The sequence below is a fragment of the Hemicordylus capensis genome, chromosome 2 (genome assembly GCF_027244095.1).
Source record: "Hemicordylus capensis ecotype Gifberg chromosome 2, rHemCap1.1.pri, whole genome shotgun sequence".
NCBI lineage: Eukaryota > Metazoa > Chordata > Lepidosauria > Squamata > Cordylidae > Hemicordylus > Hemicordylus capensis.
Window position 1 is genome coordinate 254,829,708 of NC_069658.1, and position 27,978 is coordinate 254,857,685.

At 47.1% G+C, this 27,978-nt stretch overlaps 1 protein-coding gene across 1 annotated transcript; it reads left to right on the top strand.

Moving 5' to 3' along the window:
* LOC128343950 (vomeronasal type-2 receptor 26-like) lies at positions 1-27,902 on the top strand. The gene is made up of 5 exons (XM_053293388.1): positions 1-179; positions 14,495-14,783; positions 19,580-19,807; positions 25,412-25,538; positions 26,992-27,902. Exons 1-5 carry the CDS (start codon positions 1-3, stop codon positions 27,900-27,902), a joined length of 1,734 nt encoding a protein of 577 aa, XP_053149363.1.
* The last annotated feature ends 76 nt before the right edge of the window (positions 27,903-27,978 follow it).

Below are 27,978 nucleotides of genomic sequence, written 5' to 3' on the forward strand. Positions count from 1 at the left end.
ATGGCGTGTGGGGGCGGGGGGCAGATCCTTGGACGCCTTCAACTCCTTAAGGCCGAGGGTGTCCCTGACAGCCAGATGGAGCGTGTGTGCCATACACAGTATGTTCACACAGTCCAGGACTGTCTCGACGGCGGCCGTAATGTTGGACCCATTTTCTGTGACAATGAATTCCCGGAGAGGTGTGGACACCTGCCAATCCACTCCTCCATCTGGTGGCTGAGTACAGCTGCCACCTCCTCCATGGTGTGCCTCGTGTCCATAGTCTCCACATGCAGAATGGCCCACCTGTGCCGTAATGCAGCAGGAAACATGCTGGAGCCAGAGGCAGCACCCACGGAAGTCCCCTCTCTCTCTGGGCCCCACCAGTGGGCAGTGAGGGCCAGGAAAGCAGCGTGCATCCCACTGACACTGGTCCAGAGGTCAGTCGCAAAATGCACGCTGGTGTCGCACGCAGCCTGGCTGACACAAACTCCCTGCACTGGCGGTACAGGGAGGAGACCACGTTCCTGCTGAACGTGGTCCTTGAGGGGATGATGTAATCGGGAGCAAGGTACTGGAGAATCCGGCAGAAGCCGAAGTTCTCGACCACCTGGAACGGCTGGTCATCAGTGGAAATCATCTCCCCTATGAGGCGGGTGAGGTGATGATGGTCCACATGAACAGTACGCTTGCTGTCCGACACCTGTGTCCACTGCTGGACTGGGAATGTAGCCTGCTTTTTGGCTGGCACAGGCACACTGCCCTTGTCCACCTTAGTGGCAGGAGCACAGGGCGTACTAGGGCTGCCAGTGGGGCTAAGGAGAGCTGGGTGATGACGATCCATGTGTCTACACATGGGTGCCCTACCCAGCCACTTGGGATCCTTGCCCCGACTGACCTGCTCCCTTCAGTGGACACAGCGGAAATGGTTTGGGGCATTTTCAGGCACCTCAAAATGCTGCCCGACACCGCTGCCCTTGAAGGCGTCCTGTGCCCCGGGCGCCATCTTTGGCCTCTTGCTCCTGGGTGACTGAAGTTCTGTGGTGGGGGCGGCTACCGCTGCCTGCCCACTGCTGTCAACCAACCCCCTTCTGCCCTGCATGGAGGAGGAAGGGCCCGGCTCCACTGTCAGAGGAGAGGCAGGCCTCTCCACTACCTCAGTAGACCCTTCATCATCTGAGCCAGAGTGGGAGAACTCACCACTGGTCCCTGACATGACCGCCCAGGCTTCATGAGGGGGGTCCCACCGAGCGGTGAAATAATAGGGAGAAGGGCCCCAAGTGGGAGGGAGAATCTGGCTGCATCGCTTGCAGCCATAACATCTTCCCTGCCCTCTTCCTGCTCTCCTGCACAACCAGTCTCTTCCACCACCACTGTTGGTGCACCAGCACCTGGTGCCGAGGTACCCGCCACAGCCCTAGTGCTTCTGCCTTGGCTGGCACCAGCAGCAGACTGGGGGAAGTCCAGCCTGTGCCTGTGCACAAACCCCTCAGCTGGGGCAAAGAATTCCTCAATGGGGAGGACTAGGGTATCATTAGGCTCCTTCCCGTGTCTTCTCCCTCTCTGACCCACAGCTGCAGGAACAGCCCGCCCCTGGCCTCTCCCACCTCAGTCTGGCAACCTTCTGTGAGGCCTGGACTGAACCCGATGCTCACATTGCTCAGACATATTAAAGGTGGTGGGAGACTTTAGGAGGAAGGCCAGAAAGGGGCAAAAATACTTTTAAAGAAGGGGGGGGGAAATGACAATTAATTGGGAGGGAGGGATTTTTTGGGGGGAAAGCCAATTGGGGGGGAAGGGAAGACTTTTAGCGGGGGGAGGCCAATTGAGGTGAGGTGAGGGGAACCTTTTAGTTTGGTTAGAAAACGCCAATTGTGTAGGGGGTTCAAAAACTTTTTTAAAGGGGGGGGGGACCCTGGGTGGGTGGCACAGGCAGTTACCCATACCAGGTGGAAGAGTTGGGGGGGGAAAGCTTTTTTGTGGTGGGGGGAGAATTGGGGGGAATTAATATGGAGCACCTACCGGGAGTCAAAGCTTGGGGAACCTAAAAATCAAACAAAACCCTTCCTTAGTGAAAAGTGAAGTTTTAAATTTCTGGGGGTAACAATTTATTTGCTAAGCCTAGCCTATTTTAAATGACCCCTTTAACAAAACCCACCCACTCCACCCAAAGCAAGCAATACAATACAGCAACCAACAATAACAACAATAGCCGGGGAGGGGGGGACCTGCAAAAAAAGAAACAAGCTGCAAAAGAAGCAGCAATTTCTGCCAGCAAACAACACAACAATACATCACAAAATATCCCTCCCCACACCCAAATGCATGACAAAATAAAGGAGGCCCTATTTAAAACCACCAACTAGGGATGGAGACAACAAAAGGTGCACATGCACACACTCAGTCCTCTTCTTCTGGTCCTTCTCCTGCTGCACACTGCTGGTCAGAGATGCAGACCAGCCACCGACCACTGGGCTGGCACACAGACAGGGCAGCACACGCAGCCAGGGTGGTCAAGGGTGAGAGGCAGAATGAGGAGCCACTACTTGTTATTCACCCAGATGTGTAACCAGGGGAGGCAGGGAGGGCACGTGCCCTAGGTGCCAGTTGCACGGGGCACTAAGTGCCTGCCATGCCCCACCCCCCGCCCCCAACCACCCAAATTTTGTTTTTTAAAAATATCTTTCTTTTTTTTGGAAAATACCACCCCCGCTTCAATCCCAGCAGGTGCTGCTGCTCCTCACTGCTGCTACTGGCACCCCCCCGGCATGACTTGTGCAATCTCTCTGAGTCCGGGGGGCAGGCCCCCCCGCAAGCAAGCACTGACTTGCCAATTAAAAGCGTCTATTCCCCTTTCTCTCCCTCCAGAGAGGGAGAGAAAGGGAGAATAGATGCTTTCAGGAAGCAAGCCTGCCTGAAATGAGACTGAAGAGCTTGCCGGGGCTCTTCGGCGCATGAAGCCATGCCCCTTTGCACAAGGCCACGCCCCTTTTGTGATCACAAACGGGGGCGTGGCCTCGAGCTCCAAAGAGCCTGAGTGAGCTCTTTGGTCTCATTTCAGGCAGGCTTGCTTCCTGAAAGCATCTATTCTCCCTTTCTGTCCCTCTCTGGAGGGAGAGAAAGGGGAATAGATGCTTTTAGGCAGCAAACACTGCCTGAAAATAATTGGCAGGTCAGTGCTCGCTGGGTGGGTGAGCTCCTAGTAGCCCAGGCGTGAGGGTGGGGGTGGGGGTGGGGGTGTCATTTGGCAGAACTGGCCAGAAGTAGCACCCACAGGGCACATGCAGTACTGTTAAAAAAACAAACCAGGTGTGTGTGTGTGTGTGTGTGTGTGTGTGAGAGAGTTTACCCTGCTCACATTCTGGAGAGGACCTGTAGATGCTGCATGCATGGTAGGTTGTGTCCCAGATGCTCTAGTCTGCATTGTGAATCAGTTTAAAGCACTGTTTTATAATTTACTCTGCATTTGATTTGTGAGTAATACTTGGATATACATTTCTTCAATACAGTAAGAAAGCTTAAGTTATAAGGAACACTTATGAGAACATAAGAACAGCCCTGCTGGATCAGGCCCAAGGCTCATCTAGTCCAGCATCCTGTTTCACACAGTGGCCCACAAGATGCTGCCGGAAGCCACAGGCAGGAGTTGAGGGCATGCCATCCCTTCTGCTGTTACTCCCCTGCAACTGGTACCCAGAGTCATCCTGCCTTTGAGGCTGGAGGTGGCCCACAGCCCTCTGACTAGTAGCCGTTGATAGACCACTCCTCCATGAAGTTATCCAAACCCTTCTTAAAGCCATCCAGGTTGTTGGCTGTCACCACATCTTGTGGAAGAGAATTCCACTAGTGGATTATGCGTTGTGTGAAAAAGTACTTCCATTTGTTGGTCCTAGATTTCCCGGCAATCAATTTCATGGGATGACCCCTGGTTCTAGTGTTATGTGAGAGGTAGGGGTGTGCAATTCGGTATTTTCAGTGTTTCGGATCGGACCCGAACTGAAACACCCCTGTTCTGTTCTGTGCCCGAATTTTGCTCACCCGAATCACCCCCGATTTGGTTTGGATTCGGATTTACCTGAATCCGAATCAATTCGGGTAATAAAAATTGACTTTCTGAAGTTTATGCGTCTTTAAGGTTTTCCCCCATTAGGTAGAATGGGGGGTGTATCGCTTCACGTTGGGGGGAAAGGGGTGGCCTAGAGCGGAGTGGGGTTGGTGGTAGTGCTGGGTAGGGGCAAGGAAGCTACCTGAATTTTTTCAAAGGATTTGGGCAGAGGGCTGATTTTGGGTTAATTGTTGAAGTTCATGTCTTTAAGGTTTAGATTCTATGATAGCAAATTAGAGTGGATTCATGGTGTGTCATTGAAAATCTCATTTGCTATCATAGAATCCACACTCAGAATACCTCAGAAACAACAGAACCCTGTACGCCATGGGTTAGAAACCCATGGGGTTGGTTGGCACCCTATGTGCAGTACACCAACACTCGCTATGGGCCACCCCAGCACCCCCCAAGTGCACTTATGGGGCTGCTGAAAGCTCCATCCTATTATAACTTATGAGGAAAAACCTTAACGACACGTAAACTTCAACAATTAACCAAAAATCAGCCCTCTGCCCAAATCCTTTGAAAAAAATCAGGTAGCTTCCTTGCCCCTACCCGGCACTACCACCAACCCCACACCGCTCTAGGCCACCCCTTTCCCTCTGACGTGAAGCAATACACCCTCCATTATACTTAATGGGGGAAAACCTTAAAGATGCGTAAACTTCAGAAATTCACCAAAAATCAGCCCTCTGTCCAATCACTCTGCGATTGGGGTGATAGCCTCCACCCATTAGGTACTACCACGCCACCCCACTCTTTTGGCCCAGATCCCACGTTATGCCCCCAAAGACACTAAAACTTCAGAAATTCACCAAAAATCAGCCCTTTGCCAAATCCCTCTGCGATTGGGGTGGTAACCTCCACCCATTAGGGACTACCACCCCACCCCACTCTTTTGGCCCCAGGCCCTTTTCAATTAAAGTAAGAAAAAAGCAATTTCTGCATTGAAATCAATGGAGGCAAAAAGGCCGGAAATTCAAAGAGACGTCAAACTGAAAATGGAGGGGGAAAAGAAGACAAGGCTGGCACTTTTCAAGGGCACAAAAAGGAGACCCGAAACACCCGAAAAATTCGGACCCGAAATGGTGGTGATTCGATTCCGGTCCGAAAATTATCGGGTCTCATCATGGGTGATTCAGTTCGGCTCTGAATCACCCAAAATTGGTCATTTTGGGCACAGATCGTTCTGTGCCCGAAACATTTTGCACATCCCTAGTGAGAGGGAGAAGAATTTATCTCTATCCACTTTCTCCCCACCATGCATGATTTTATAGACCTCTATCATTTCTTCCCACAGTTGTGAGTGGTGTATGTGAGTCTTGAGTCATTGCGGGGGATGAGTGCAGGGAATCTGGATGGGAGGGGTGATGGCAGGGTAGGAGGAAGGGGGCACCAAGCCCAAGAGGCACAAAAAGCAACAACAAAAAACCAGGAATGAAATGAACAGCAATACCAGCAAGCAAAACTCTTCAATAATAATAATGATAACAATAACAACAACAATAATAAGAATAAGAATAAGAATAGATTCAAGGAAAATTAGAGAAGTCCTGGAAATAATAAAGCAGCAAATAATAGCAGTGTCAAAGAAGATTAGCAGATATGAAGCCAGAATTACACAACACAGGCAGAATCTCCAATTCCAGTCGAATCAGAGACGTTTCTACCAAAGCATAGAAGGAGAAACTGCAAGAAATGTAGAAACACCAAATAAAGAAGAAACAGTGCAATTCTGGGGGAAATTATGGGACAATCCAATAGATTATAATAAAAAAGCAGGCTGGATGAAAGAGGTCAAAAAATGTAACCAACAAATGCAAGATCTAATAATAACACCAGAATTAATAAGTGAAAGAGCAAAGAAAATTAAAAATTGGACTGCTCCAGGCGGCGATGAACTGCATGGCTTCTGGCTTAAACACCTAACAAGCCTTCATAAACAACTATCAAAACAGTTCAATCACATTATGAAAGGCGGTGATATTGAACAATGGCTAACAACGGGGAAAACTCATCTCATCATGAAAGACCCAGCAAAATGTGCAGTTCCAAGTAATTATAGACCGATAACCTGCCTGCCAACCATGTTCAAATTATTAACTGGAATAATAGCAGATGAAGCGATGCAACACTTATTAACTAACAAACAGCTTCCAGTTGAACAGAAAGGAAATTGCCCGAACATCAGAGGCACAAAAGACCAGCTGCTGATTGACAAAATGATTTTAGAAAACTGCAAGAGAAGAAAAACAAATCTAAGTGTTGCATGGATTGACTACAAGAAAGCCTTCGATTCATTGCCTCACACATGGATACTAAAATGTTTAGAAACAACTGGTGTCAGCAAAAACATTCAGATATTTATTAAAATGCAATGAGCATGTGGAGTACACAGTTAACAATCAATGGCGAGACACTTGGACAGGTTAGCATTAGAAGAGGCATTTTCCAAGGGGACTCACTATCCCCTCTATTGTTTGTAATTGCCATGACCGAAACTATTCAACACCAATGAAACAAAGCAGGCCTACAAGAAAGAACAAGTCAAGAACCGAGCAGAAAAATGGAAAAAGAAGCAGGGGCATAACTACCATTGCAAGGGGAAGCGGCTGCCTGGGGGCCCCCGTGCCTCGAGGGGGCCCCCCAGAGGCAAGTCACATGACTCCCCAACACCTGCAGAGCTTCAGTGCCATGGAAAAGCCAACCCCAAGTTCAGAGCAAAGGCGGCATGCATGCAGCAAAGTCCTTGTCTGCAGAAGCAACTCTGAGCCAGGAGCGCTCTTCCCCATGGGAGGCTGCAGGGACGGGGTTAAAACGAGGGAGTGGAGTTTTCTAGAGAAGCTGGCATAATGGGGATGTGAGCGTGAGTGCACTACATATTGTGAAGTATGTGTGTATCAGCGAGGGGCCCATTTTAAAATTTTGTCTCTAGGCCCACTCCAGCCTTGTTACGCCCCTGAAAAGAAGCCACTGCATGGTCAATATCTGCACAATATAAGTGGAAAATCAGACATCACCAAGTCCTGGCAATGGCTTAGGAATGGAAACTTGAAGAAAGAAACAGAGGGTTTAATACTGGCTGCACAAGAACAGGCACTAAGAACAAATGCAATAAGAGCAAAAGTCGAAAAGTCCACAACAAACAGCAAGTGCCGCCTTTGTAAAGAAGCAGATGAAACAGTGGACCACCTAATCAGCTGCTGTAAAAAGATCGCACAGACTGACTACAGACAAAGGCATGACATGGTAGCAGGGATGATACACTGGAACATCTGCAAAAAATACAAGCTACCTGTAGCCAAAAATTGGTGGGACCATAAAATTAAAAAAGTTGTAGAAAATAAAGATGTAAAAATATTATGGGACTTCCGACTACAAACAGACAAACATCTGCCACACAATACACCAGATATAACTGTAGTTGAGAAGAAAGAAAAACAAGTTAAAATAATCGACATAGCAATACCAGGGGATAGCAGAATAGAAGAAAAAGAAATAGAAAAAATCACCAAATACAAAGATCTACAAATTGAAATTGAAAGGCTGTGGCTTTGGAACAGCCTATATTCTGCGACGATATCTATAACAACAACAACATTGACAATAAAATTCAGCCATCCCAGGTCCTTGGGAAGGACTCGATGTCTAGATGAAACAAACCAGTCAATAACACCTGTCTGACTGTGTAAACAAGAAAATAATAATAATAATAATAATCTAGCAGAAGAACCAGCAGCACAAATCAAAAGCAAAATACAAACAAATGAAGCCAGGCAGCCATGGAGGGGTGGTGGTGAGTGGGGAGAATCTAGCTGGGAGGGGGGGATGGCAGGAGACACTTATACAAAGGCAAAATAGTGTACTTTCTACATTGCTAGTTGAATATGGTAGAGTGTTTATTATTCATGGGGCAGCAGGCCCAAGAGGCACAGAGATAGAGGGGGTGAGTGGGGGGAATCTAGCTGGGAGGGGGAGATGGCAGGAGGAAGGGGACAGCAGCAGCAGGCCCAAGGAGCACAGGGGGGGGGTGAGTGGGGGATGAATCTAGCTGGGAGTGGGGGGAATCTATCTGGGAGGGGGGATGGCAGGAGGAAGGGGGCAGCAGGCCCAAGGGGCACAGAGAGAGGGGGTGAGTGGGGGGATCTAGAAGAGAGGGCTGATGGCAGGAGGAAGGGAGCATCAGGCCCAAAGGGCACAGAGGGGGGTGGTGAGTGGAGGGAGTCTAGCTGAGAGAGGGGATGGCAGGAGGAAGGGGCAGCAGACCCAAGGGGCACAGAGAGGGGGGTGAGTGGAGGGAATCTGAATGGGAGGGGGAGATGGCAGGAGGAAGGGGGCACCAGGGGCACAAAATCAATAGCAAAGAACCAGGAATTAACAACAGCAATAAACTAAGTACACCAACAAACAAACTCTTCAATAATAAGAAATCAAGCAGAACCAACCCAGCAGCACAATGCACAGATTTTTTTAAAAAGAAAACATCAAAATCCAAAGCCATCAGGCAGGCAAAGGGGGGACAGGATCTGAATGGGAGGTGGGGAATCTGGATGGGAGGGGGGATGGCAGGAGGAAGGGGACACCAGGCCCAGAAGGGGCACACAAAAATCAATTAAATCTACACAGCAATAAACATTCATTCATTCATTCAATTTCTAGACCGCCCATCCAAAAATGGCTCAGGTAATAAACAACAAGTAATAGCAAACAATAATCAAGAATCAACAATAATCAATAAAAATAAACCCAGCAGAACAAAAATCAATCAAATGCAAAGCACAAACAGAGAGGGAGGGGGTTCCAGAGGGGCAGATGGTAGGAGGAGGTTGGGGGGGGAGAGACCAGGCCGGGCTGCAGGGCCTAGGCCCCAGGTCAGCCAGGGACTGGCCTGGGATGGGATCCAGGCAGGGAGGGGATGGCAGGGAGGAAGGTAGGAACAACAAGAATTAAAAGAACACACTAAACAAAAAACAAAATCAAACAAAAATAAATCAGCAGAAAAAGAGATTATGAACAAAAAGAGAGGCAGGGTAAATTGAAATCAATGCAGATGGGTAGGGTGGGGTGGGGTGGTGCGGGGCATGGAGGAGGGGGTGGAATGGCCAAGGCCTAGTGTGCTGGCCAAATAATAAAGGAATGAGAGAGAGAGAGAGAGAGAGAGAGAGAGAGAGAGAGAGAGAGAGAGAGAACAACAATAAAAGATGGTAAAACAAAGTGTAAAAAGTAAATTACAGAGGACAGGACACACACAGGGCAGAAATAAGGCAAGAGGGACAAAAGAAAGGACAGGACACAGTGAAGTACTCACACACATCAGTAGCTCAAGCTCACGAGCTGATGATCTGGACACATGGTCCAGATGATCACACAACTGCAGCCAAAGAGAATTTTCCAGGCCATAGGGTTGGCTTAAATAGCTTTGAAACTCCTTCCTTTAGGAGTCCCCACCTTTGCACTGCCCCCACCCCCCAGCCAACAGGGTGCCAGCTCTCAAACAGTGGCATAGTCAACAGTCTACCAGAGCGCAAGCCTCATTCTGGCCAATCAAAGGATCAATAGCCCAGCCAATGCAAAGACTGCAAAATAGGCTCACAAAATGGAGGCCAGAAGGAGCAAAAGTAAACAATGATACTCAAAATGGAGGACAGAAACAGCACACAGCAAAATCAGACCCTAGGTACTCCATGCAGAATTTGAACTGGTTCAACTTGGACCGGTCTGCACATTCCTAACCACAAGTCTAGTTAAAAGGCTTGGGTGAAAATGTGTCTTTAAAGATCTCTTAAAAGTTGACAGAAATGGGAAGGTTCTTATTTCAGCAGGGAACACATTCCACAGTCTTGGGGCAGGAACTGAGAAGGCCTGCCCCTCCGTAGGCACCAGATGAGCTGGTGGCAACTGCGGACGGAGCTCTCCGGGTGATCTCAATTTGCGATGAGGCTCATGGTGAAGAAGATGACTAGTTAGCATGCCAGAGTCTCGTTCATTATCGGAATTAACCAGACAAATTGCTCCACCAACTAAGAACGGCCATGCACTACCACCCACAGAATCGAGAAAGAGCTATCAATCTGTCAATCCTTTCCGTGTCCGGGCCGGGTGAGGTTTCCCGTGTTGGGTCAAATTAAGCCGCAGGCTCCACTCCTGGTGGTGCCCTTCCGTCAATTCCTTTAAGTTTCAGCTTTGCAACCATATTCCCCCCGGAACCCAAAGACTTTGGTTTCCCGGAAGCTGCCCGGCGGGTCATGGGAATAACGCCGCCAGATCGCTAGTCGGCATTGTTTATGGTCGGAACTACGACGGTATCTGATCGTCTTCGAACCTCTGACTTTCGTTCTTGATTAATGAAAACATTCTTGGCAAATGCTTTCGCTCTGGTCCGTCTTGTGCCGGTCCAAGAATTTCACCTCTAGCGGCACAATACGAATGCCCCCGGCCGTCCCTCTTAATCATAGCCCCAGTTCCGAAAACCAACAAAATAGAACCAGAGTCCTATTCCATTATTCCTAGCTGGAGTATTCCAGCGACCGGCCTGCTTTGAACACTCTAATTTTTTCAAAGTAAATGCTTCAGACCCCCGGGACACTCAGTTAAGAGCATCAAGGGAGCGCTGAGAGGCAGGGGCTGGGACAGGCGGTAGCTCGCCTCGCGGCGGACTGCCAGCTCGATCCCAAGATCCAACTACGAGCTTTTTAACTGCAGCAACTTTAATATACGCTATTGGAGCTGGAATTACCGCAGCTGCTGGCACCAGACTTGCCCTCCAATAAGTGTACTCATTCCAATTACAGGGCCTCGAAAGAGTCCTGTATTGTTATTTTTCATCACTACCTCCCCAGGTCGGGAGATGAAGAAGATGTTCTCTTCAATACCCAGGGCCTAAGCTCTTTAGCAGCAGGAATCCAACTAGAGTTGGATAGAATTTATCTTTAAAAATACCAGTGCAGAACAGAGAGTTGATATGTTATTTGGTAATTGCAGCAAGAGCACGTTATGTAAAATATTGGCATGGGGTGGCGGGGAGGGGGGACTCTGATTCCCTCAAAATCAGAAAGGGAGTCAAAATTATATGATTATGCAGTTATGGCAAAACTTACAAGTTCGATAAAGGTGAAAGGAGGTGGAAAATAAAAACATTTGTCTACACATTTATTAAATAAGTGTGTGGAAAATTGTACAGTATTGTGTTTTTGAATATTGTCAATTTAAGGCACATTCCTCACAAGATATTGGGTAGTTCCTCACATTTCCCTCATAAAATACTAGATTAGGTAGGGGTGTGTGTGTGAGAGAGAGAGAGGGGGGGGGAGGGAGGGAAAAAGAGAGAGAGAATTGTTTTAGGATTGGAAGCAAAGTTGTATGTGGATAAGAGAGAATTCTGGGAGATAATCCTTGCCACACAGTTCAACCTTGCTGTTCTGCTTCCTCACTGACCCAAAGAACTCAACAGAGCAGCTCCTGCTTGTCTTGCAAACATGTTTTCTCCACCTATGCAGCTGCACATACACCAACAAAGTTGACTGATTCTTTCCTTATAATTATCAAAATCATGGTGATTTACTTTTTTCCACACCAAAACTCAAGGGATACCATGTTTGAGAGCAATAGCAGAAACATCATAATCAAGAACAACTTGTGGTACTTTCTTGTCCCAAGCCACAAAAGGCTGGTACATAAAGGCCTCCCCTGGCATTGAGAGCCTGGGCTGAGATTTAGCTACTGTGTCCATGTGTGCGGTTTCATATTAGAACTAGTCAAGTCACTGGAGCTGTGCTCTTGCAAGAATACTTAGCTTCAGGTCCTATTAGCAGCTGGATCTGCTTATCCAGTCAGGGTGTGAGTGTGACTATAGGAGAGATATTGAGAATGAAACTGCTGTTGTTGTTGCTAATTCTTTTGCTGCTGCCCCATGCTCTCCGTGGGACACTGAAGGCAAAATGCCCATTAAATCTGCTAAGTGATTCAAGACACAAATCTAATCATTACAAGCCAGGAGACTACATGATTAGTGGGGTCACATCTACCACAAATATTATACTTGACCCATATGTTTTCTTCAAGCCTCCTACTTCAGATTATATTGCGTAAGTCAGGGGTGAAGCTATAATTGAGTGGATGGGTTCAAAGAATCCAGGCCTCCCAGCCCCACCCCTCCCTAACTTCTTCATTATCTCCCTCACTCCAAAGGGCCGCCAGAGAAAGGGGTGAACACGAGCCCCCTCTCCCCAGCTACGCCCCTGGCGTAAGTAATAATGTGGTGATGAACTGATTGCAAAGCTCTTTTTGAATCTGCCTTATTGTTTCTGCTTTATTGATTCAGGTTTGCTTTATTTATTTAGTACGGATGTGATACAGTTCCCACGGGTGTGAGGACAGCAGGGGTGTTGTGTGTATCTGCCAATGTGAAATGTTGGAGGGCATGCATGTTAGCTTCTACAGTACATATATGAAATCATTCCTGGGAGGGAGGTGTCAGAATTAGTTTCCCAGAACTTTTCCCATTAAAAATATTGTCTGAGAACAATTTCCAACTAAAAATGCACACACAGTAGATTTTCCTCCTCCATTACAATGTCAGGTGGAAGAGTACGAATCCAAAAGCAAACTGGAAATCTATACAAGGCATAGACCACTGGAAACTGGAGAGCTCAACCCATGCTCCGAGGATTTCTCACCCATTCCCCAACATAGCCCCAAATTACAAGAACTTCCATCCCTTAGTATTCACCCCTCAGAATTTTTGCTTTGTGCAAGTGAGACATAGGCAAAGGGGACATGGCCATCTGCAGTGTGGTGGTGGGGGAGGCAAGAGGGGCAGTTGACCTCCTAGATTGAGCCAATTCCCATTGAATTCAATGGGGCATACTCCCAGGAAGGTGAGTATTGGGTTGCTGGCTTTGCCCCCCCCCCCCGCCACCGGAAAGAGTCATGCCAATGCCCATGAAAGGAGATAATAACTTGTCCTTGTTGGTTTTGCTCTGCTCATGTAGTGAAGATCCTGACTGCTTATAAGTAAGTCAAGTCAGAAGGTGGACATGGTTTTGAAAAGTTTTGTTGAATTATTTGTTTGCTTTCCAATGTATAGGCTGGCTGCTTCATTTCAGCAGAGGAAAACTCACCCAATCTCTCTCTTTAAAGAAGCAAATACCAAGAGAGTTTCCCTTGCTGCAATGTTGCATCATTTCAGGGACCTCTTTAATGGTTTGTATTTGAATTAGTTCCCTGAAGGTTAGGAACCCAGGAACATAGGAAGCTGCCTTCTACTCAGGGGCGTAACTATAATAGGGCAAGGGGAGACAGTTGTCTGGGGGCCCATGCCTTGGGGGAGGGCCCCAGAGGCAAGTCACATGACTGACTCCCCCAGGTGCACCCGCCCGGGCTTCTTTCATTTGTATTCATCCTCCAAAATTGATGTGAGTGTAAAGACCTGGAGCTACCAGAACAGCATGTCTTTCTCTAGTACCATTAAATGACTTGCATTGTCCACAATTTACAAAACCTTTAAAAAAATAATTTAGGATGATGTTCTATTGTGGCACATAGGAGCTTCAGTGGGGGGGGCATTTTAAAATCTTGTCTCTGGGCCCACTCGAACTTTGCTATGCCCCTACTTCTACCAAATCAGACCATTGGTCCATCTTGCTCAATATTGTCTACCCAGAATGGCAGCAGCTTTTCTCAGGTTGTGGGCAGTAGTCTCTCTCAGCCCTATCCTGGAGATGCCAGGGAGGGAACTTGGAGGAACATTCTGTATGTAAGCATGCAGGTGCTCTTCCCAGAGTGGCCACATCCCCTGAGGATAAATTCTTACAGTGCTAAGACATGTGCTAACACATCCAAATGCATAGCAGGTTGGACCCTGATTAGCAAAGGGGAAAATTAATGCTTGCTACCACAAGATGGGCTCTCCTCTGTTGTACATACAAACACACACACATCACTACTACTACTACTACTACTACTACTACTACTACTACTACTATAATACTGGTTTCTAGAAGAATAAGAATTAGATGTTTCCATTTCCCCAAAAGGGCTCACAATATGAAAATAAAGACAAGGTAAACAACAGCCACTGTGCTTTGGTTGAATTATAGTTCCGGTGGCTCTCCTTAATAGAAAGAGAGACACACTACTCTGAAAGCTCTGTAAGGTATATCTGTCCTCCTGGTTTTGTTTTTGAAAGGCAAATGGCTCTTCTGCCTGCAGCAAAGTATTTTTCCCATGCATATGCACTTGCACACCACAATGTCTGGAGTAGCGATTGCTCTTCAGCCCTTATAGAGCCTGGTAAGAGTAAACACCAGCTATCACTATTGCCTAGAAAGGTTCTTATACAAAAAGAAGCAGAAACTTGATTTGTTTTCATTGAATGGAAGATCAAGGCATGACATGTATATTCTGTTACAGCATTAAGGGCGTGCATTTCTGGCACCTCCTGCCCTTCTTGTTCGCCATTCAAGAGATCGACCAGAATCCTCGACTCTTACCCAACATCACTCTTGGATACAACATCTATGAGAATTATTTCAATGCAAGAATGACATATGATGCCACGATAGACTTGCTGTCCTCTGGCAGGAATGTTCCAAACTACATCTGTGGAAAAAGCAATCGCTTGGTGGCTGTTCTCGAAGGGGCTGAGTCAGAAATCTCCAGTCAGATTTCAACCTTGTTGGGCATCTACAAAACTCCACAGGTATGAATCAGGGCTGTTGGTGATCATGGACAAAGCTCCACCTCATTCCACTTTGCAGCCACTTCATGAAATTCAAGACAGGCATGAAAAAGTGAGGCCAGAGATAGACGATAGTTTTTTATAAGAACTGAAAATGGTTTGGGAATGGTTTGACTTTCCATGGTCCATGCAATCATATACCCATCCCTTTTGTGACACTGTCATCTCTGCACAATGGTTCTGGGGGGAAAAGAAACCCCTCTACTGACCAGAGGATGAAGGTGAGAAGAGTGTGCACATCATGGTCAGTGAACCTTCCTTTGAAGCGCCTTAAATCTGTGGGTGAAAATATCTCACTATCAATCAATCAAACAATCAATCTTTATTACGGTCACAGACCAGCATATATTATTGTTGTTGGTGTTGTCGTCGTCATCGTCATCATCATCATCATCATCAATAAACTTTATTTATATAGCTGCCCCTAACAAATGTTTCCTGGGTGACTCACTATCATCACTTTCCATTGTTGGTGACATCCCCGCCCCCCGCCCAATGAAAAGATGTAATGTGAAATTTCCTTTCCTCCAAGAATAAAGCAGCAAAGATTACTACTTCTAAAAATGGGCAGGGAAAGAATATTAGTGCTATGCAGCATGGAAAATAGAGGACAACACCCATATAGGATCCTTTGGGGCTTCAAAAGTTATACAGTGGATGCATATGTCAGTTATAAATGTGATCTGAGCATCGTTCACATGATTTGCATCCACAAAATTTTTATATCCCTTTCATTTGGAAGATACATTTTGTGTGCATAATTCAGTTGTCTAACATGGTAGTCCAGAACAAATTAGATGGATGGGATAAGAGGATGGTGGGGAAAGGACAGATGGAGGTTCTTTAGTATGGATTCAGAATGTAAGCTCAACATTATGAAACAGGTCAAAAAGTACACAAATATATTTGAATCCAAGTAAGATCTGTCAGTTTTAATTGGCAGATGTCTGCTTCCCACAAACCTTGTAGCTGCCTCATGTAGAGTAAGTGGATACTTTATTTCTGGTGTCCTTGTTGCTGAGAACTGTGCCATGAAGTGTGATGGATAGTAAACAGGGGTTTCCTGCCCTGAAACAGTTTCTCTAAGTACTTCGCTTCCTTCAGCCATAGAAATAAGTGACAGTTGGAGTTTGTATTTGACAAGCAAGATAATTGTAGCCAAGGCCACCAGTCTCACCCTTGGGGGAGGCACAGTGGACTTTAGAGGGAAGGGGAGATAGCAAAAATGGCCCATCCCTCTCATGTGATAATGCAGTGTTAGTCCAGATGTTAGCCACTATTACACTAGCAGAGTTCTAGTCTAGATATCAGCCATTACGTAGATTATTTATATACTGCTTTTCAAACAAAATGTTATCAAAGTGGTTTACATAGCAAAATCAATGAAGAGGTGCTTCCCTGTCCTGAAAAGCTTCACAGTCTCAAAGGGATCAGGCATGACCCAAGACAAAACCCAAGGAGCCTTGTTGAGATTCCTGGCAGAAATAACCAACATTTTATTTTTTCAATTTAATTTCTTTTATTTATTAGATTTTTATTCTGCCTCACGCAAATAGCTCCAGGTGGTTCACACATATAAAAACAGATTAAAGTAAATAAATAAACTCATTAAAAATATAAAGCCAGTTTAAAATCATTTCAGTGATCACTAAAAACTAGGCTAAAATGGGTTTTTAGGGCTCTTTTTAAGGCTGCAAAAAGCATCTAATATTCATAGGGAGCGCCATACAAAATATCCATACATATATAGTTCATCAAACATTTGAATTTTGTTTGTAAGCAACTATTGGATGAAACTATTATTTGTCCCAGACATCTTTTCTGCAAAGGATGCCAAGCAAGAGCAAAAACAGCACAATTTTAGCAGAGGTTAATCTAGCAGAAGTGAATCGAGCAGGGAGAAACCCATCTAGAAACATAAAACCCAGTTCCCAACACTCTACTGCAATGCTGTGTGCCAAGGAATACCATCTCTGAAACATTGGAGAGGTGTCTGCATCTCCTCCTCAGCCCAGACATTGGTGTCACGAGGGGGATGTATAGCATTTAACCTCACCCAGTAGTGTCACTAAGCAGTATTCCCTCTAACAGGGATTCCCAGATATTGTTGACTACAACTTCCATAATGCTCAAGCAAAAGCCATTGCAACTGGCAATTCTGGGAATTGTAGTCAACAACATCTGGGAATCCCTGTTAGAGGGAACATTGAGCATAAGGATACTCCTTCACTTTCTCCTATAGATTTAAATGGTTGCCATTTGCTCATATGAGGAAAGGGAATAGATGTCGTTGGATGTAGTTGTAGTGAGGACAATATATGGACCCTGCCTCCACATACACTTCCTCCATCATAATGGAAGATATTCTACAAATTAGTAATGATTTTGGCTTAAGAAATATCTGAGTTGTTTCCTGAAAACAAACAAAACAAATCACCAATATCTTCCTTTCTCTACTAGGTCAGTTATAGTTCTGTTGATGGTGCTCTAACAGATAAAACTCAATTTCCTTTTTTCTACCGTCTGGTCCCCAAACAAGAGCTTCCTTACTTAGGGATTGTTAAGCTACTCCTGCATTTCAAGTGGACATGGATAGGGCTCCTTGCTCCAGACAGTGACCATGGACAAAGGTTCTTGAGGACTTTCATGCCTGTGATAATCAGGAATGGTCTTTGTGTTGCCTTTTCAGAAAGAATTCCAAGGATGGATAGGGTCAACCGAAACATTGTTGACATGTATTCATTTCTAGTACAGAGGCAAGCCAACGTGATTGTTTATCACATAGATACTGGCGCTGCATATATTCTAGCAATGCTGATGGAAGCAGCTGAAAAAACTGAAAGTGAAATTCTTGGGAAAGTTTGGATTTCAACAATTTTGGAGGACCTCAGCTTGAGATTGTTTTACAGAGTTGCTGATATCCAGCACATCCATGGTTCTTTCTCCTTCTCAATCCACACACAAGAAGGGACACAATATGACAATTTTGCCCCATTGTTATCTGCCATCATGGAGTATGGAGAGAAAGCATTTCATTGTTTATATTCGAAACCTCTGTTTTCTGTGAAAGGCAAGCTAAGATGCACTCAGAGAGAGGCACCGGAGACCTTGCCCCAGGATGTAGCTGAAAGCATTTTGTCTCAAGACAGCTACAGTATTTACAACACTGTCCAGGCTGTGGCACGTACTCTCAATGATGCCTACTCATCCAGACGGAGTCACAGAATGATGACAGACAGGCTGGGACAGCAAATTGCAGAACCTTGGAAGGTATTTACCTTTGATTCAAAGACATTATCAAATGTATTGTTGTAGTCAAAATTTGAATATTTCTGAGGCAAACCCAGGTTGTGAGAGTCACTACCCACCCACCCCTCATTAAGTTTGGCTTGGTCTCTTAAGGTGTAGTGGATTCTTATCATCATTGCAGGACTTATCTTTGAGATCTTTGTATGGGCTGCAGCCCATCCTTTTGGCTCTGTCACTGGAGAAAGACTGGTTAATTTTAATTGTTAATTTATTTTAATTGTATTTATTTTGTTGTAAACCGCCCTGAACCATTTTTGGAAGGGTGGTGTATATACATAATAAATGGAAAGACTTTAAAGCTATTCACACAACAGGGAGGCAGGCTGGGCTGGCAGGTGGGGGGGAGCCTGCTCCCCTTCCCCCCAGATGATCCTGCAGCATGTACCTTCCCCCCAGATGATCCTGCAGCATTGGTGGGAGTGTGGACCGCGCTCCCATACAATCCACACTGCTGCATGCAGCATGGATCTCCAGAGGCCAGGATGATGCATCCTGGCCTCCATGTATCCCACAATGCACAGCGTGACAAATGCAATGCATGTGGATTCTTTAGTGAGTAGAGGCTCGTGGTTCCATTTGAATCAAGCTTTATTTATTTACAACATGCTGAGCCACTTGTTCCGGGAGGAGCCCAGAACAATGGAATCTCAGGGTTTATAAGGGCAATCACAGTTATTTATGTATAAGCCTAAGACTGTAAAGTCCTCCAATCATCATATAATTAGTCCTTCAATGCACCAATCCCATTATACCCAACAGTGTGCATTGCCCTTGACTAACTGAGCATGCCAGTCAGGCCAGTCTCATCAACCAACCAATACCAGTTGAAACTGGCCTGGAAGTTTCCTGGAAGTTTGGTCTCTCCCTTAGGCAGTTAGGATTGCTCTCTGCTTCATCAAGGGATACCTCCGTGGGACGGACGCCCTAGGTGCCCATCTTTTTGTGTGCTCGGGCTGCAAGTAGTCCAAGCACACACATGGCCTTGGCACTGGAGTTAAGGGCCCTTGTGCCCTTAATCTTGGCTAATGGCCAGGCTCCAAAGTGCAGTTAGGTGGGCAGGCAGCGTTGGGATCCACACAGATCCTGGTACTGCACTTGAGTAGCCTAACCCAGGCTGGGCTGCCCCAGTCTGGGTTAGGCTGCTCATGCGAACAGCCTTTTTGTCTGTTTGAGAAGTTGCTTAGGCAGGAGAACTGTCACTGCAAATGGATGGTCTATGCTAGGTCCCCTGCTCTCTCTACCCAATCCCCTGCTTGATCTGAGGGAGCTTATATGGCAATGGATGGTGGGTGTCAGGATAATTTTGGATTGCCAGGACAGATGTGGAAAAGAATATCACAACCATTATGAGTTAGCAATATATGTATACAAGCATAGGATATTTGCTTTCCAAATGGGCGAGATATACAACATGTTTCTCATCCTAAATGTTTTCTATGTCATTCTAGCTTCATCCTTTCCTGAGACGTCTCCAGTTTTACAATATTAGCAATAAAAACATTTACTTTGATGAGAATGGGGACCTGTCAGCTAATTTTGATATTATGAATGCTGTGGCATTTCCCAACAAGTCCATTGCTAGAGTGAAAGTTGGGAGCCTAGAAAGACAGGCCTCCTCCGAGATCAAGATCACCATTGACCAGAATGCCATTGTGTGGCCCAGGTGGTTTAACCAGGTGGGGGAACTCTTGATTTCACTTTATCATCTTTGATAACATTTGTTGGCCTCTAACCATTGGTTTTGTGTGATACTTGAGACATCAAAGAGCAGGTCTCTATTCAGGAAATGTGCAGCTTAAATACAAAGAATATGAGTAAAAAGAGAGGAATGTACCACAATGAGATACATGTACAGAGAGTGGAAGCAGCACCAGTGGCTGATTCTAATAATATCAGAGTCTGGCTCAGATAATATCAGAGTCAAGAGATGGGAAGCACTGTCCGTAGCTCAGAGATTCTCTAGCTTGAGGACAGTAGCAGCTGATTCAGATGCTGATTGGGGAAGGGGGCAGCGACGAGAGGCACCTTTAAGCATAAGTTAGTATGTGCTTATCTCCACTCTGGCTGCACCTGCAAGCTGCTCCAAGCAGCAGTGCATCAAGGCCCATCTAGTCCAGCATCCTGTTTCACACAGTGGCCCACCAGATGCCTCTGGAAGCCTACAGCCAGGAGTTGAGGGCATGTCCTCTCTCCTGCTGTTACTCCCCTGCAACTGGTACTCAGAGGCATCCTGCCTCTGAGGCTGGAAGTGGCCTATAGCCCTCTGACTAGTAGCCGTTGATAGACCTCTCCTCCATGAAGTTATCCAAACCCCTCTTAAAGTTATTCACATTGTTGGCTGTCACCACATCTTGTGGCAGAGAATTCCATAGGTTAATTATGCATCGTGTGAAAAATACTTTTATGAGTTCAAATTGTCTTGGCAATCAGTTACATGGGATGACTCGTGGTTCTAGTGTTATGCGAGAGGAAGAAAAATTTCTCCCTATCAACTTTGTCCACACCGTGCACATGGGCGGATTAACCTTTTTGCCACCAACAGGCAAAAGGGCTTTTGCTGCTCCTTTACCTTAAAAAAAACAAACCCACCCCTGTTGTGTGGTGGCGGCAGTAGGCTGCAGGAAGTGTGTGGTGGGGTAGAGTAAACTTTCCCCCTTTGCTCAGTGTGCAGCAGCTGTTGCAATGAGGTTGGGGTGTGTAAGAGGAGAAAGTACACCACTTTTGCATTGTCAAAAAACCTGCTGTGTGGCGGCAGAAGTAACTGGAGGGGGGAGCGAGGAGGGGTCCGTTCCCCTTTACCTAAATATTTACCCAGGGAGGGAGGGGGGGATGGGGCACGGCAGTGGCAGCAGCTGCAACTGCAGGGACGGTGGCGGGGTGAGGAGGGGAGCTTTCCCCCTGTTACCAGGATGGGAGGCGGTGAGCCCCTTCCAGCCAACCTCTCTCCTCCCAAGTGACTTCACGGGCCTCTTGCCTTTCTGCTTCCTCCACTGGGAGGAAGGCTGGAAATGGGCTGCTTGGCAGAGAGGCCCCTCCTCGCCTCCCCCACCCTCTCTGTTTCTACTGCCACCCCCAGAGACAACATCAATGGGCAAAGGGGGGACCTTCTCCTCACCCCCCCCTCGCTGCAGCTGCCCCTACCCCAGAGAGGGGCGGCAATATTTGAGGTGTGGCAAATCATTTTGTATAAGTCCATTATAATATTAGCAGTTTTATTTTCAGTCCCCTCCCTAATGATCCCTAGCATGGAATTGGCCTTTTCCACAGCTGCCACACGTTAGAGCCAACACTTTCAAAGATGCTTTCCACCATGACCCCAAGATCCCTCTCCTGGTCAGTCATTGACAGCTCAAATCCCATCAGTGTATATGTGAAGTTGAGGTTTTTTTCCCTAATATACATCTTGCCCCAGCACCCAAAAAGACGCCAGACACAAAGTGTTGGTATAAATAAAAGGACACAATTTTATTTAACTTGTAATCAACTCTAAAGAACAGGGATTGGCTCTCCACCCATACAGTGCGGTATCCCTAGGCATGCACCACCATAGGCATGCCTGGCCTATGGCATACGGTGACACACCTTGGTTCCAAGCAGCCCTGATGCCCTAGAGCAGGGGCTACCCATCCTAGCCAGACGAATGCCAGGCCTCTGCCATAGCAGTGTTGTGGGGAAAAATCCCTCTAGAATCTAGCCTTCCTGTTTGATTTAGCCACTTGCGTTCATCCTTCTATCACTTGGATAGAGAATGGGGCGTCTTGCCAGAACCAAACAGGATTAGGCTCAATTCTCGCCGATATACTTGTTGTCTTAACTGAATGGAGCCAAACAACAAGGGTGCATTACTCAAAGAAAGCGCTTTATTTCATGTCATGAAAGGCACGAATATCATCAGAGAGCATCTGGGTGATACTGCGCGCCTGAGTCATACAGTTAGGTAGTTTTTATAGGTTTCAAACATACATGCATATCGATAAAGCAATTAATACATGTCATTAGTTATCAAACTTACATATTCCAGAGGTGTCATCTAGAGTCTGAGAAGATGAGTTACTACCTGGCTTTCATGACAACTTTAATCCCTATGGTATCTCTTCGTACTAGCAAGACCCTCTTTCTGCTGACTGAGGAATTTAGCTAATGCCGTGTGTTTGACCACTCCTGGTACCTGCTATCTCTGGTGGGCCTCTCAACCCACATTCTTGAGAGGGGGGCCTCTTGCTCTTAACTCTGGCCTCCGTTACCGAGAGGCTTCTCAACTCTGAATAACCTGCTAGCTTTATATTCCATTATATTCCATTAAACTTTTGAGTTATACTTTGATACACTTTTATATACTTATTTGTAGGCCTGGATTAAACAATTCATTATCAGCAGCACCCCCCCCTCCAGTAGCCATTCAGCGATTCCAGGGAGCTTAGCCTGACAGAGTAGATCATCCAGGGCAGATCTCCCTGAGCCGTGCAGTCTCTTGAGAGTTGCCCTGACTGGCCTATAGCAAAAACGCTTACCTGGAGGTGCTCACCAGCCTCAAATGTTATTCCCAACAGCACTGTACCAGCCACAGCAGAGGTTAGCCTAGCTCAACCCCCACAACCACCCATAACTGTGCAGAACCTGAGCCAATCCCTGCTTAAGGTCCTCAAGGAACAAACTCGTTCCTTTGGGCAAAAGGTGAACTCCATCCCCCCTAAATAGATCAGGTGCCGAGAAAACAATGTCGAGGCGTGCTACTACCCTGTCCCCGAGGTATTGAATGAAAACTACCATTTGGGCATTAACCTTTCTGCAGGTCCTTTCGATCTTATAAGGGGCCCTAGCGCCCCTCCAAACCCTACACTGCAGCATGTCAGACCAGATGATTGTGGTCCCAGGAAACCATTCCAGGACTTGGGTAAGGTCCAACTGGATTCTGCAAAGGATGGACAGCCCTGACTGTGTATCTAGGTCATTTCCCCCCATGTGAACCACCAAGATCTCAGGTGGTGGGTTAGCTGACAGGAATTCCTGTAGCATGGGTAGAAACTGGGCGATGACCATACCCCGATGACTGATCCAGGAGATCGATGCCCATTTCTCGAGTCCCAGTTGTGTTCCAAGCTGTGCCCCACGTGCTGCTCTGTGGGCCCAGAACAGAATCGAATGGCCCAGGATGAGGACCCGTGCCCTCACCTCTCGTCTCAGTGGGTCTGCAAGGAGAAAACCATTGACTGCTGCACAGGCTTTTAGCATATGTAGCGCTTATACGTGGCAGATCGCCAACGTCCTATATGCTGGATTGCCTCGCCCGACAAATCCAGCCTGGATGCCACAGAGGTGGCTCCAATGCGGAATGAGTGGAGTGATAACTGCTCAGTGGGAACCCCCGCTGCTGCCAGGGCACGTCGCACCACAGCCCAAAATTGGTACTGGGAAAGCAGACGGCCATCACAATGTATGAAGAGGGAACCTGCCTCTGGGCCCCGCAAAACTGCATAATCCCTCAGGGCCTGCACCGGGCACAGCAAGAAATTGCCAGCCGGATGCAGGGAAACGGACTGTCCCCTGCCCCTCTGTAGGAATGTGCACGGACCGGTTCGGTGGCCATTCTACCGGCCTCCGGACCGGTCCGGACATGGGCAGTTCAGGGTTTGGAAGGGTAGGGTGGGGGGTTCCATTAAGGGTGGGGAGGGGGCTTTACTTACCCCTCCCGTGCTTTCCACCTTTGGCGCCGTAATTATTGTAAAAAAACCCGGCGGCAGGATCCCTCGCCGCCCACTTCAATTGAAGACGATGGCTCCTACGTGTTAAAAAAAATCGGGCAGCAGGATACTTCCCTGCCGCCCCCTTGAAGATCCTGCTGCTGCCGCCCCCTTGAAGATCCTGCTGCTGCTGCCCCCTTGAAGCCCAATGCCACCCCCTTAAATCTCGCCCCGGACCCGACCGCTCGCTCTCTAGAAATGGGCAGGCGGCAGGGGGATGTCCTCCCGCCCCCTTCCCTGCCGTCTGCAAAAGTCTTTAGGAAGCCTTCTGCGATTTTTTTAAACACGGAGGAGCCATCGTCTTCAACTGAAGCGGGCGGGTTTTTTACAATAATTACGGCGCCAAAGGTGGAAAGTGTGGGAGGGGTAAGTAAAGCCCCCCTGCCCTTAATGGAACCCCACCCCCCCAGTGCCGGACCGCAGCTCCGCGGTTCCGTGCACACCCCTACCCCTCTGATCGGTCCTGGAAAACTGAAGGTACAACTGTGCTGAAACAGGACCCAACGTCAAGCCTCCAGACTGCACCACCCGAGCCGTGGGGCCTCCCTTCCCCCTGGGAAATAACCCACTGTCCCTGAAGGCACCCAAGATCATGGCCAGAGTTCACTCCGAGAAGGCGACACGCCTTTCTGCAAAGCCTTCTTGGAGCGAACTGAGAGCATCGGCTTCGGAGCAAGCAGAGTGGCCGAAGCTCCACCCCTGCATGGTCCTGATGGCCTATAGGAAGTTCCAAGGCCTTGTGCCTTTGCAGGGGGCTGGACAAACTGGCTGCGCTGCCCAATAGGGCGGCGAACAGCATGAATGTTACTATTGCCAACATTGAATTGCATTTGCCATTTTGTGTGTGTAATATTTCTTGCTGACTGGGTGCTACCTACCACCCAACCCACAAAAGAAAAGGGCAAGCGGGTTATTTTTAACAATCTTTTATAGCTTTCCCCATGCATGCATGACAGCCGAGCCTCCCATCCAATGGGGTTTTTTTTGGGTGGGGAAGGTGAAAAAATTGTTAAAAATTGCCCACTTGCCCCTTTCTTTCGTGGGTTGGGTGGTCGGTAGCACCCATCATGCCCTATCACCCAACCTACTTTGGTGTCCCTAGGAGTTACCCATGGGGAACAATGGGGTGTTTTGAGTCCCCCATTGTTCCCTATGGCCTGTTTCAATGAAACATTTTGAACATTTTGCATTTTGTTTCAAGCTCAAAACAAAATGCAAAATCCATTTTGTACACACCCTTAGTTCTTCATTCACCCCACTTCTTAATTGTCCTTTTTTCTTTCCTTATTGTTGCATCAAGTCTCCAGTCTTTCCCTTTTCTGCCCTGCCCTTGAATTTTAGAGCAGAAAAAGCATCAAAGTGATGTCTCTTCCATGCAGCTATGTGTCATAATTACTGCCCTCAAAAAAGAAGGCCTAGCACCATTTGCTGATAAAACCAGGCTTAGGACTAGAGGTCCCTTTTCCAGCTCTAGGACTCCCTTCCACAGACAAAACCTCTGAACACATTGTGCTCAATGCTTCTTTTCCTTATGTTTAGACCCTGCCTCATTCTCAATGTACAGAAAGCTGCCGCCCTGGATACGCCAAGGCAATTAAAGAAGGAGAACCAATTTGCTGCTATGATTGTGCTCCATGCAAGGGAGAGACCATCTCCACTCAGGAAGGTAGGCGACTATAGAGGAAAGGTCTGCCTATGTAGTACTGGTGTACAGTAGTACATATGCTGGTAACCTCCAGATTTTACTACTGCAATGCACTCTATGTGGGGCTGCCTTTGTATGTCGTTTGGAAACTGCAGCTGGTGAAAATGTGGCAGCCAGGTTGGTCTCCAGGTTATCTCAAAGAGACCTTATTACTCCTATATTAAAAGAATTTACACTGGCTAGGCTACCAAATATGTTTCTGGGCAAAATACAGGGTGCTGGTTATAACCTATACAACCCTAAACAGCTTAGGCCCAGGGTATTTAAGAGATCATATTTTTCACTATGAACCCCATTGTCCATTGAGATCATCTAGAGAGGTCTGTCTGCAGCTGCCACCAGCTCATCTGGTAGTTACTCAGGGACAGACCTTCTCTGTTGCTACCCCAAGATTTTAGAATGCACTCTCTGCTGAAATAAGAGCCTCCTCATCTCTGACAGCTCTTAAAAATTCTTTAAAGATGCATTTATTCACCCAAGCTTTGTAAACTAGAATTGTGGTTTTAAATCATTTTGTTGTTTTAATGTTTCAATGTTTGTTTTATGTAGTTGTAAACCATCCAGAGATGCAAGTTTGGGGTGGTATACAAATATAATAAACAAGCAAACAAACATTTAATCATTCCCTTTGGTGTGCATAAAAGGTGAACAAACAGAAACTTAATCTAGACAAGATGGAAGTACTGTTGGGACTGGGTCTCACTATCAGTGAGATCCGGTTTGGGGCAGTGAGCAGGAAGAGCAGGCTAAGGAGCCCTGGGCGGCCGGATCAGCTGCCCACACGGTGGCCGGCTCTGTGATGGAGCCGGCGGGGGTGGGGGAGCGGGGGCCGTGCGCTCTCCGCAAGCCCCAGTATGCCCTGTGCGAGTGGGCAGGGCATACTGGGTAGACCCCCGGAGCCGGGAGGCAGCTTTTCGTCTCCTGGCATGGGGTCTTCTCATGAGTAGGCACGGTGCAAAGGCGCGCCGCAGCTACTCACGATCCTAAAAAGCAGGTTTGCTGGAGTGCTCGCTCCACAAACCTGCCTGATCAAGAACCACCGGGCTCAGCTGCGAGCCGGGCGGTTCTTACGGTCAACAAAAATTGGGCTAGCCTCTGCTAGGCCGATTTTTGTTGATCGTGAGAATCGCCCCTTGGTTGGAAACTCTGGAAACCTTGGAGTGGATGTTCAGGCTCATTACCCAAGAGCTTTGATCTCAAGGACTGAACTCCCCACCTTCTGCATGAAGAGCATGTCCTCTTTTGAATAAATTCGGCCCCTTCCCCTTATATTCATAGTTCATCACTCCCCATATTTGTCTTATCTGACTTTTGCAGCATCTAAATTCTCAAATGTATCTTGCATGGGATATACTAGATGACAGACTGGAAAAGGATGCTAGAGGAACGCTAATGTCACTCTTATGTCTTTCAGATTCAGACAATTGTAATAAGTGTCCAGAAGATCAGCATCCAAACAAGGACCAAGATCAATGTGTCCCCAAAGTAGTAACATTCCTATCCTATGAAAAACCTTTGGGGGTCACCTTAGCTTGCTTTGCCCTGTTTTTGTCTTTATTCACAGCACTTGTTTTAGGAATCTTCATTAAATATTTAGACACTCCAGTTGTCAAAGCCAACAACCGTGACCTCTCCTACATGCTCCTGGTCTCCCTCCTGCTCTCCTTTTGGTCCTCCTTTCTGTTCATTGGTCGGCCTCAGAAAGTGATCTGTCTCCTACGACAAACTGCCTTCAGCATCATCTTCTCATTTTCCATCTCTTGTGTGTTGGCCAAAACCATCACTGTGGTGGTGGCATTCATGGCCACCAAGCCAGGGAACAGGATGAGGAAATGGCTGGGGAAGAGTCTGGCCAACTCCATTGTCTTGTCCTGTTCCATTGTCCAAGTGGGCATTTGTGCCATCTGGCTGGGCATCTCTCCCCCCTTCCCAGAGGCTGACATGCACTCCCAGGCTGGGCAGATCACCCTGCAATGCAATGAAGGGTCTGTCGCCATGTTTTACAATGCCCTTGGCTACATGGGCTTCCTGGCTGCCATCTCTTTCATGTTAGCCTTCCTAGCCAGGAAGCTGCCTGGATCCTTCAATGAGGCCAAGCTGATCACCTTCAGCATGTTGGTCTTTTGCAGTGTGTGGGTGTCCTTTGTGCCCACCTACCTGAGCACCAAGGGGAAATACATGGTGGCTGTGCAGGTCTTTTCCATCTTGGCCTCCAGCCTGGGATTACTGGGTTGCATCTTTCTTCCCAAATGCTACATCATTGTTCTGAGACCTGATCTAAATACAAAGGAGCATTTAATGATGAAAACTGAACACGGTACCTGATTCTTAATATATTCACTTAATATATCCCCCCCCCCGCAATTGGCATTTCTTTGTCCAGCATGGCTCTAATAAAATC